Below are 12,303 nucleotides of genomic sequence, written 5' to 3'. Positions count from 1 at the left end.
CATTAATGCCCTTTGGACTATGTAATGCACCAGCTACTTTCGAGAGACTCATGGATCTGGTATTGAAAGGACTACATTGGAAAACATGCTTCGTGTACCTGGACGACATCATCGTATTGGGCAAGAACTTTGAAGAACATCTTAAAAACTTAGAGGAAGTTTTCCAGAGAATAGCTGGCGCTGGTCTGAAGTTAAGTCCCAAAAAGTGTGCGCTGTTTAAAAAGGAAGTAAATTATTTGGGTCACAAGGTAACGCCAGAAGGTATCCATACAGCGAATGAAAAGATAGAGGCTTCCCAAGGCAGTCGGTTCTATGCACCGGAGCGACTCGGGATTTTTCCCGACCAAGGACTGTCATTTCAGTGTAACCCCATTTAATTTGTTGCGTCCCTCCCACAAATTGTCATCCTCCCAGCAGCTCCTTGCAGCAGGCCGGCTCCATATTCTCTTACTCCGGGAAGGCATCGAATCCAATCCGGTCCGTCTCCTGACCCCGGTCCTGAGAAATGGTTTTGCTGCATCTGCCGGAAAAGAATCTTTTTAGGAAGGTTATACTCTGTTCAGTGTGTCTTTAAGGGATGGTTGCATCGGACAGGTTGTTCTGGGCTTGATCCCAAAACCCGACGTCCACGTAACTTTTATAAATCTTTTGTGTCTCCTTGCTGTTCACGCCCAAGGGCGTCCCGTAGTCTACGCCTAAGCGCCCCCCCCCCCCACTACCTTCCAGCAGACCCGCTGCTAAGCAAGCCACAACAAGTACCCGCTGCTGCTCGCGCCCCTCGGCGCCAACAACTCAAACAGCTACTACCACTCATAACTACTACCTTCGTAGTAGAGTCGGTAGCAATGCTGAGCATCAGCCCCTGCCCCCGTCTTCTCTCCCCCCCCCCCCCTTTTTTTCCGGCAGCAATCGTGTAAGTCAGGGAAACAGACTCTTAGTCCCTACCTCCGCTTGCACCGTTTGCCAGCACAGAATATATATTTTGCGACATCCGTCCAATGCAGCTCCTGCCTTGGGTGGTGCCACTTTCCTAGATGTTCTGGTCTCCGCGACGAACCCCCCGACGGGTTTCATCGCGCCATGTTGCCAGGTCGCAAACCCAAATCATCCGGGTACCCCAATGCTTGCCCAAGGACGCCCAGTCCCAGGGCCACAACAGCAATTGCGTCTTGGCCTTCCACAACCCAGGCGTAGTCACCCGTCACTTACCCCCAGAGTGGCGGCGTCTCCCCTTATGCACTTCAGAATTCTGCAGTTAAACTGTAATGGACTAACTGGGAAGATTACGCAGATAGTCGATTTCATGAAGCGGCACAACATCCGCATTGCTGCGATTCAAGAGACTAAACTCACAGCAAGATCTGCATTGCATAATGTCCACAGGAAAGACCGCGAGAGCGGAAATGGAGGCGGCCTCGCGTTTATCATACACCACTCTGTGCAATATTATATATTTGATCCTGGCATCGACCGCGGGGACAATGTCTTAGAACGTCAAGGCCTATCTGTCCGGTCAGGCGATGCAAACCTAGAAATTACCAACATCTACATCCCTCCTGCCACCTGTTGCCCCAGTGGATACCGCCCTAATATCAGAGCCTTACTCACTGGCAACAATCGCATTATCTTAGGCGATTTCAATGCCCATCACGATCTATGGCACTCAAACTTCCGGGCGGACAGTAGGGGTAAGATGTTGGCGGATCAAATAGAAGAAACGACGTTCTGCACAATAAACGGAGACGCCCCCACACGTATGGTAGGAAGCTGTCACAGTTCGCCAGATATCTCAATCGTGAGCGCAGAACTCGTAAACTGCGTCAACTGGCAGCCGATGGTAACATTGGCATCCGACCACCTGCCTATACTTATTTCGCTCGAGCGTACTGCCGACTTCATCGTCACCGAAAAACGCACTTTCATAAACTTCAAAAAAGGAAAGTGGGAAGAATATAAATCTTTTACAGACAACCTCTTTGCTGCGCTCCCTATCCCGACTGATGCCCGACAAGAGGAGCGTGCCTTCCGTAAGGTCATTGAATCCGCCTCGGCACGTTTCATTCCCGCCGGGAGAATTCCCGAAATCCGGCCCCACTTCCCGGCGGAGGCCGCAAACTTAGCGAGAGAACGTGACCTTATAAGACAGCTTGATCCAGGCGACCCCCAAAAAAGGGCTATAAACCAACGCATCAGATTGATTGTGGACGAACACAAGCGGGCGAAATGGGAGGAGCACCTAAGAGGTTGTAACATCTCTACCGGTGTGGGTAAACTTTGGTCCACCGTAAAGTCCCTATCGAATCCGACTAAGCACAAAGACAAAGTTTCCATCGCCTTTGGCGACAAAGTGCTGTCGGATGCGAAAAAATGCGCCAGCGCTTTCTGCCGATAATATATAATGCATTCTACGGTCTAAAGAGGTTGAGGACGCCATTGGTCGCGCTAAACCATCCAAAGCAGTGGGCCCAGACCGCATAGCCATGCCGATGCTTAAAAGCCCCGGGAAAGAGGGTTTCAAATATTTAGCGCATGTCTTCAACCTGTCTCTTTCCACCTTTGTCATACCCGAGAAATGGAAAATGGCCAAGGTGGTCCCGCTACTAAAGCCTGGGAAACCAGCTAACATAGGAGAGTCGTATCGTCCGATATCTCTCCTATCGCCAGTAGCAAAGACGCTTGAAGCCATTTCTGCATGGCTTCAGAAAACTCCAAAGCACTACCACCGGGCTAAATGCCATTAGCACCCAGATAAATTGCGGTTTAAATCAATACCCCCACCATAGAACAGCACTCGTAGCGCTAGACCTATCAAAAGCTTTTGATACGGTCAACCATGGCTCGATACTGCAAGACCTGGAAGGGTCTACCCTTCCCCCATGTCTTAAAAGGTGGACCGAAAATTATCTGGGTGGTCGGCAGGCATCGGTGCAATTTAGAAACGGAACATCAAAACCAAGGAGAATTAAACAAGGGGTGCCACAGGGTGGTGTCCTGTCCCCACTTTTGTTTAATTTCTACATATCTAAGCTACCTTCACCACCGGAAGGAGTCACAATCGTTTCCTAAGCCGATGACTGCACAATAATGGCCACAGGCCCAGGCCCAAAGATCGATGAGCTATGCAATAAAATAAACGGCTACCTCCCTGATCTCTCCAGTTTTATTCGCCTCGCGAAACCTGGCATTATCACCGACTAAATCTTCCGCGACCCTATTTACAACATGGACGTCCCAAATGTCGACCATTTTGAACATCCACGTCGATGGCAGTACGCTACCGACTATCCTACACCCCAAAATCTTGGGTGTGAGGTTTGATCAGGATCTACATTTTGGTGAGCACGCAGCCGCAATTGTTCCGAAAATTCAAAGCCGTAACAAAATCCACAAATCCCTCGCTGGCAGTACCTGGGGAAAAGATAAAGAAACGCTCATGACTACATACAAAGCAATTAGCCAGGCGATTACGTGCTACGCGTCACCCATATGGTCGCCAAGCCTAAAAATTACCCACTGGAAGAAGCTACAGGCCTGACAAAATACTGCTCTCAGAATTGCCACGGGCTGTCTTCTTATGTCCCCAGAACACCATCTGCATAATGAGTCAAGAATACTCCCCATCAGGGAGAGAAATGAGATGCTGACCAAACAGTTCCTGTTGAATACCCAGAAACCTGGGCATCCCAACAGACATGTGAGCCTAGGTGCTTAAGGAGTCATCTCCGTAAGCATTATGTGGAAATACGGCACCTGAGAACTCAGCCGTGTGAAGCAAAAAAAAAACCCAAGCAGGTCCTCAGTGAACTCCACAAACAGGCGTCGGACCTTATTTATTTATTCCAGTACTGAAAGAACAGTACCCAACACTTGCGGAGGAGGAACGCATACTCCCCAGGGAAACGCGAGTCACTCTAGCTCAACTTCGTTCTGGATACTGTAACAGGTTAAACTCTTACCTATCCAGAATCAACCCCGACATACAAAAGCTATGCCCCGCTTGCAATGTGTCCCCACATGACACCAACCATCTCTTTAATGGTAAAGTGGAACCAACGCCTCTAACACCCCTTTCCTTATGGTCCACCCCTGTTAAAACAGCAAGTTTCCTTGGACTCACGTTAGAGGATATTGATGACAATTTGTGATCGGTCGCGGCTGTTAGTGGGGCGAAGCATTGCTACAACAACAACATAGAGGCAGTAAAGGATTGGCCAAGACCACAGAATCTGCATGAATTAAGAAGTATCCTTGGGCTGTGCACATATTACCGCCGATTTGTACCAAATTTTGCCAGCGTAGCCCAGTCTCCACGAGCTAACAAGAAAAAAAATAAAGCTTTTGAATGGAAGAAGGAGCAAGAAGTAGCTTTCCAAACATTGAAAGAGCTTTTGTGCACTGCCCCAATGTTGGCATATCCGATTCCAGGAGCAACGTTTATTCTAGATACAGATGCGAGCGGATATGCTATAGGAGGTGTTTTATCACAACTGGTCGATGGACAGGAGAAGGTAGTTGCATATTACAGCCGTTCAATTGGAAAACCAGAGAGGAACTATTGCGTTACACGGAGAGAGCTGTTGGCATTGGTAGAGTGCATTAAACATTTCCACAAATACCTCTACGGCCAGCGATTCCGCGTCAGGACAGATCACGCAGCGTTGAAATGGCTTCTGCAGTTCCGTAATCCGGAAGGACAATTAGCACAGTGGATCGAGCGACTACAAAGCTATGACTTTTCCATTGAGCATCGAAAGGTAGTACCCATGGAAATGCTGATGCAATGTCACGAAGACCATGTAGTTTGGAATGCAAGCACTGTTCAAAAGCTGAGGCTAAAGAAGACATTATAGATGTGCGGCTAATGACTATAACATGTACAGATGAATGGGACAAGGAACAGCTAAGAAAATGTCAGCTAGAAGATACAGATCTGTCACGTGTTATGCAAGGGCTCGAACGAAACGAAAGACCAAACAGAGAAGAGACGTCAGCAGAGAGTCCCATTATGAAGACATATTGGGCACAGTGAAACAGTTTAGAATTGATATCCGGTTGCCTTCATCGAGTATGAGAGAGTGAGGATGGTAAATGCAAGAAGAAACTGATAGTTGTTCCCAGAAAGAACTTTCAGAAGGCGTAATTAAAGATTCGGTATCGTACATGGGTTTCTTCTATGCAACCGCTATAAACAAATCCATGACTACTGGAATAGTGCCAGACATGTGGAAAATTTCGACAATAGTACCAATTAGGAAAGTAAAAGGTTCAATAATGGCAGAAGAACTAAGGCCGATAAACATATTGCCGAACATAGAAAAAATTCTAGAAGTTGTAATAAAAGATCAACTACTTAATTACTTAGAAAATAATAAAATCCTTATAAAGGGACAATCCGGAGAAAGGCACTCTTGCGAGATGGCCTTAAATTACGTCATACCTAGCTGGAAGGAAGAGCTGAGCCTGAAAAAACATATAGTAGCGGTTTTCATTGACCTGAAAAGAGCGTTCGAAACAATTGATAGGAATATAATGCTCGATAAACTACAAAAAATTGGTATTAGGGAAAATTAATTGCAGTGGTTTAGAAGCTTCTTATCAGACCGGAAACAAAGAACAACCATCGAGTCAGTAGTCTCATCCGAGGCACAAGTGGACATAGGTTTACCACAAGGGTCGGTATTAGCACCAATCCTGTTCAACATTTACATAAACGATATATCATCAGAACTGAAATATAGTAAAATCAGGTTGTTTGCAGATGATGCGCTACTTGAAGTAAATTAAACGGACATTTCAATAGCAAGGAGCAAAATGCAAGAAGATTTGGACTCATTGTATAGATGGCTTTGCATTAATAAACTCAAGCTTAACGTTAACAAAACAAAGTTCACGGCCAATAAAGAATCACTCACTTTAGATCTAAAAATAATGAATACAAGCATTGAGGATGTCAAAATATTTAAGTACTTAGGGATCCTGATTGACAATAAACTGAGGTTTACGGATCATATTGATTATATTGTTGCCAAAATGGGAAAAACAATTGGATTTTGGAAGAGATCGTGTAAACTTATTAGTAAGAAATATAAGTTGTAAGTATATAGATCCACCATAGAACCGCACTTCTTATATTGCCCTACAATATTCTTTATTGCCAACGAAACACAAGTAGACAGGTTACAAATTATGCAAAACAAAGCTATGAGATTTATATTGAAAGTGAGGTACGACACTTCCATAAAGAGTATGCTTGATGCACTAAACTGGTTGAGTGTGAAACAGTTGATATTTTACCATAGCATGAAATTTGTATTTTATATCAAGCATGGTAAATTACCAGCCTAGCTAAGTGAAAAACTGGTTTATGTGAATGAAACCCATTCTTACATAATCAGGGAAAATAATAATTTTAGATTACCTCTTCTCAAAACAGAAATGGCCAAGCAAAATATATTTTACAAAGGCCTGAAATGTTTTAATGAACTACCTAATCATGTTAAAAATTGTGAAAACTTAAACACCTTCAAAAAAATTTATTAGAATATTGCAAAACCCTTCCAATAACATAAAATATTTTGTATCTGTATTTCATGTTACTGATCCTTGAGCGTAGATGGCAATCCAAATAGACACAGAGGAACCTTATGCATCAGGTCAAAAACATATATCGCTCGCAATCAAATTGGGAAAGAATTCCGGAAAATATCGTCCCAGACAAACATTTGGAGTGTTCATATGAATCACGTATATTCCTACAACAATGATTTATTATAGTTGGTTGTGTGTACATAAAAGCTGGTACAGGGAGGATTGGAAACGCGTCCTTTCCAACCGTGCGATAAGAGTGGCTCGTTCTGCTGAGCTGCTAGCTTTGGGTTGACCGGAATCAAATGCATTCCGACAGCATAAATAATAAAACTGTGTAATCATACGTCTTGGAGTAGGGCAGGTTGAGCACACGTCCTTCCAACCTCCCAATGAGATGACTCCAAGACTCGCCCGTTGGGACCACCAGTTCCCGTGCTGATCGGAATCTCATGCATTCCGACACCCCAAACGCTAGAAATCCTATTATTATTAAAATATATTTATAATTTGTAATAATCTAAGTTTTAGGCTTAAAACGCCGTAATAATAAATAAATAATAATAATAATCCCAAATCAAGAAGCGGAAATGGTAGCAGAAGTGTTTATAAACAATTGGGTTGCAAGGTATGGTGTACCAATGGAGTTACATTCTGACCAAGGCAGGAATTTCGAATCAGCTGTGTTTCAGGAAATGTGTAAATCATTGGGCATTCGAAAAACACGGACTACTGCATTGCATCCTCAATCCGATGGTATGGTAGAACGATTCAATAGAACATTGGAGGAGCACTTAAGGAAAGTAGTACACAAGTACCATAAAGAGTGGGATACCCGCATACCATTATTCTTGATGGCTTACCGATCAGCAGTGCATGAGACAACGGGCCAAACCCCTGCAATAGTAATTTTTGGCAATGACCTTAGGCTGCCAGCTGATTTGAAGTTTGGGATAGATGCCAATGCGGAGAGAAATGTCAAGAAATCCACTAGTGATTTGGAAGAAGAGCTAAGAGAAATACATGTTCTGATAAGGCAACGAACAAAGATTATGAGTGACAAGATGAAAGCCAGATATGATAAAGCAATTAATTCGGAAGGTTTTCAGGAAGGAGATTTGGTGCTGTTATACAACTCACAACGTAAAAAAGGTTTGTCCCCGAAATTGCAGTGTAATTGGGAAGGCCCATACAAAGTTGTAAAACGGATCAACGATGGAGTGTACCGCATACAAACCATCGGTAAACCACAAACCAAAATGAAAGTGGTCCATTTGGAAAGGCTGGCAACGTTTAGATCGGGAGATTTGTCTAATCGGGACGATCAGACTTAGGTGGAGGGCAGAGTTACGAATATTAGCAAAACTAAGGGTTGCTGCTATCTCTAAGCCGATGCTAAACAGTGATATCATGCACATCCATAGATCAATCATTATCTATCTACATAAACGAAACAATAATTGCGTCTACACATATGTACCATGTAGGTATACGAGCAGCGGAGAATCAATGCACAAACACATGCATATATCTGAGATACTCCTGAAAGTATGCAATGAGAGAAGCTATAAAATCGTGCAATTGTAGTTACAGCTGAGAAGTTTGAGAGCTGATGGCATCTAGTAGATTCTGGAAATGGAAGCGCCTAGAAGATGCGAACGTTGAAATCAGAGAGTATAAAAGGCAGCAAATGGAGAGGCGCTGGAATTCAGTTTGATTTGAGCTATCAAGCAGTTTCGATTCGCTATCTAGCGAGCCATAGCAGTATTATTTTGAAAGTCAGTTTCATTTAAGCTATCAGTTTGGTTATTAAGCCAGCTAGTTGAAAAGTATAATTGTTATTGTGAAGTACTTTAATAAAGGCCATTTTTCCATTATTCAATATTGGAGTTATTTATTCAACAGTTTAAGTGATACGAACTTGGCAAAAGGGCAAATAAGAGGATTTGCAAGTAAATTCGTTACAGTATATTCTACTTAACTTTTCAACCCACATAGGACGATATTATATAAATTTCAGTAACCAATACTTCGAATGAATGCAAAGTGTGAGGCCTCCCTTTGTATGCCCGAAATGAGCTCCATTGCCGACCAGGTTTGAAACACCGGAGCCTTGTGAGCTCATTACACCTCGCTCAAGGAGTGGACGAGTCCGGGGCAGCTCACTTGAGTAGTTCGTCCGCCAGAAAATGTGCCTTCTATACGTTTTTCAAATCCACCTTATGAATACAGCACACATTTGATTTGACCATATGCCTTTATATTGCATTTGAACACGAAAAATTAGGGTGCATTAAGGGGGATTCAAGGGATATGAATATGAAATTTAGCAGGTTCTGGCCACCCCAATTTCCTCATTGAACTAGGAGGTGGGCTAGGATTGCCTAGAAGGTTAAATTTGGTCAAGTTAAATCGTTCCAGATGTGGTAGGGCTAGTGCCTTGTGACCGGAACGTACCGGATCTACATATATATAGCAGATCATCAACACCGATAGTAATGCTTGAAACCTTCTGGGAGGGTGGTCAAAGCTAAAACAACAACCCAGTGGACCTATTGGGGGGCAGCAACTTCGGGGACTTTCCCGACTGCCAGAAAATGTCCAATTTATGCATTTTTGAAATTCACCTTGTTCTGTATCGAACAAACATTTATTTTGACGGTATGCCTTTATATTGCGAGGCGCTAGCGACCCGAAGTTCAAGAAGGTTCAATGTGGTCATATTAAGTGTTCCCGAAATGCCCGGCGAGTATTGTATTGGGGCTTGTTACTGTAACGTACCAGAGTGCGACATTAAAGAATTATAATCAAGCTACTTAGAGTAGGGCTCTCAGACCGATATCAATGCTTTTCAATTGATGGTCGTGTCTTGATCAAAACTTAACTTTACTTATATTCGCAGAATGAGCTTATATTCTCACCGTTGGCTTTTTATAGAAGTTTTCTCTATGTTTCTGCTCAAACATATGTGTTTTAAGTAACTCTTTTACATAATCATCTTCATCGCTGATTTCAGTCTCACTATCACTATCGCTTAGTAGCACATCATAAAGCCATTCGCGATCGTTAGTTAGATCGTTGAAGTTATAAAGATGCATCTTGACATTTTGCCGTTCTAAAAAATATATACTCTTATTACTTTATCTATAATTTGCACTTTTATACTACCTTCCTTAGTTCCCATCAGCCTTTTCTTCTTTTTACTCATACCACCTTCTTGATCGTCCGAATTATCTGAATTTCGATCATGACCTTTTTTGGCATCATCTTCTTCGCTGGAATCACCAGGACTGCTCAGGGGCTCGGACAGCACATGTCTTGCATATTCCATGAACGGTCGCATATTGAGTGCAGCTTCCAAGCGTTGTATATGCAATGGCTCAGCTACTAGCTTAGGCCTCGATTGGGATATATCAGCATTATTAGCAGCTCTAGCATTCGTTGGTGGTCCCACGCCAGGTGCCATTTGTGCCATAACTATTGAAGTTGTACCGTTGGCGGTAGCGCCGGTGGTAAACGTGTTACTCAATAAAGCCGTTTGTTGTATTCTGAAAGTTCAATATAAGCATTTTAGGAAATATATTAATTGTTCCTAATGAAAAAAGCCTGTTATTAATTTTACCTGGCTACGCTCTCTGCGGAGTCCCATTCACCTAGCTTTTTTTTTTTCAAACTACATCAACTGCACTTCAATATCCGTTGCGTTGTACTACTTCCGCCGCTAAACTTTGCAATTCAAATTTGAAATTCGAAAAAACTATTTGATCTTATCAAAATTATGAAAATATGCACACGTAACGCTTTGAAAATTCACATGCGCATATAGAAAAAAAATTGTTAATCACCACACAAAACTGTCACAAATCATATGCGTTTTACAAGGCACTTGCTACATGATCGATTGAAAAGGCAGCAACAAAACAATTATTGCAAATAAAGCGAACTAAACGAAAATTTTTCTTGGCCACAGCTGTTATGCAGCTTGCCTTCTGAAGGGTTGCATTTACAAATGATTGTTCAACAAAAACGCAAATATTTTTCAAAATGTATACCTCTACAAAACAAATCAACTAAAAAGGATTGGTAAGTGAATCTTAAAGTGCTATATAGGCTTTGTATAAATAAATTGGATTCAATTTTATTTATGTTTGCAAATTGTTTTAAGTTAACTTGAGACACGACAGCCCTGTTGCGCATTCTTGTTCTTCTAAACTTAACCATAACAAATAAATTGAACGAAACAGCCAGCTGCCACTTTGGCCCCTTTGGATCACCCTGCAAAAATTGTTGGATTACCCTGCAAAAATTCTTGGATTACGAGTTCCATTTTCTTCATGTTGGAGTACTCTAACAATACTCCTTTACAACGCGTTTGCGGCCCACCATCAGCCGATCATTGCTCGTTTTTTAACGACAGTGATCACGACACGATGACGATCGAACAGAGTTGCCAAAAGTAAAATATTGCATGCAAATAACTAATAATAAAATTTTACTTTAGCAACTCTGATAAAATGCGACAGCGCACTGGCTTTATGTATACATATTATATTAGTTTCTCTATTCAAGTATGCGTATTATATTAGTTTCTTTATTCACGCAAATGCTAAATAACATAAGAACATTCGTAGTATAAAATATAAAAGTTGTATTGCCCCTCTTCATTTACTTTCATTTTAAATTAAATGGACTTCGATAATTCTTTCCGACACAATTCCTCTTTAGTAATTTGGCATATGATCCTCTGTGGGTGCTCCATGGAGTTCTACAGTGAAAGTACTCTCACGTATGTACTCTATGGAATACTCACAAACAAAGCGAGAGTGGGATCATCTATTCCTCTCCTAGGACATCGCAATGTTAATTGGAGCACATTTTTTGTATGAATACAGATTAGATTTGGAGCAGTCCTATACTCCCAAAGGAGTATTCCTTACATTATTTATAGAGTACTCGCGTTTTTTGAAGGGTGTTTATTTGTAAAACCCTGTAAAGAAAAGAAAACACGAGAACACACAGGAAAAAACACCCCAAATCCCGCAACTTCAATCAAAACACCAGTCTTCTGTCTCTGCTCATTCCGAAAACTGAACTGGGTTGCCAGCTCTCCTTTATTTATCATTCTTGCAACTCGCAGGTTGCCACATGTTCAAATACTTAACAGTCCCCCCGAAAACCTATGGTTTTCCAATCCGAGGGGATATTTACATACATAACTCATGTGTTTAGACTTCCACAGGCAGGATGCAAATTTTTTGCACTGGCCTGCGGAGACGGTTCGTCGCAGTCTGAATTGTCACCGACCGCACTAGGTTGTCTGTACTTGGGTGAAGTTCGACGATGCGCCCCAAAGCCCACTGGGCAGGAGGAAAATTCTCGCTTTTAATGAGTACCAATTGTCCTAGTTGCACCCGCTCCGAGCTCCTTTTCCATTTTTTCCTCTCTTGAAGTGATGTCAAATACTCATTATGCCATCTTTCCAAGAAGGTCTTCACCATGCGTTCTCTTTCTCTCCATAGAACAACCACCTTACTTGAAGGTGTATCTGATATATCAAAAGGCAACGGTAGCACTAACGGCTCTCCAATTATAAAATGACCAGGTGTTAGCGCATGTAGATCGTCTGGGTCGTCATTCAAAGGGTGCAGGGGCCGTGAGTTTAGTATTGCTTCGATTTGTGCAAGCAGCGTCCTTAGTTGTTCGAAAGGTAGCACACGC

General features: G+C 42.5%; 1 protein-coding gene across 1 annotated transcript in view; it reads right to left on the bottom strand.

Annotated features, from left to right (window-relative positions):
* Positions 1-10,519, bottom strand: part of Ino80 (chromatin-remodeling ATPase INO80) — a 380,523-nt gene extending 370,004 nt beyond the window's left edge. The window contains exons 1-3 of the mRNA XM_067758294.1: positions 10,208-10,519; positions 9,754-10,133; positions 9,507-9,700 (exon numbers count right to left, since the gene is read on the bottom strand). Coding sequence (XP_067614395.1) covers positions 9,507-9,700; positions 9,754-10,060 — 501 coding nt within the window. The 5' untranslated portion in view covers positions 10,061-10,133; positions 10,208-10,519. The remainder of the gene's footprint in view (positions 1-9,506; positions 9,701-9,753; positions 10,134-10,207) is intronic.
* Positions 10,520-12,303: the final 1,784 nt, after the last annotated feature.

This window comes from Eurosta solidaginis, chromosome 1, assembly GCF_040869045.1.
Source record: "Eurosta solidaginis isolate ZX-2024a chromosome 1, ASM4086904v1, whole genome shotgun sequence".
NCBI classification, from domain to species: domain Eukaryota; kingdom Metazoa; phylum Arthropoda; class Insecta; order Diptera; family Tephritidae; genus Eurosta; species Eurosta solidaginis.
This window is presented reverse-complemented; position numbering and strand designations above follow the sequence as displayed.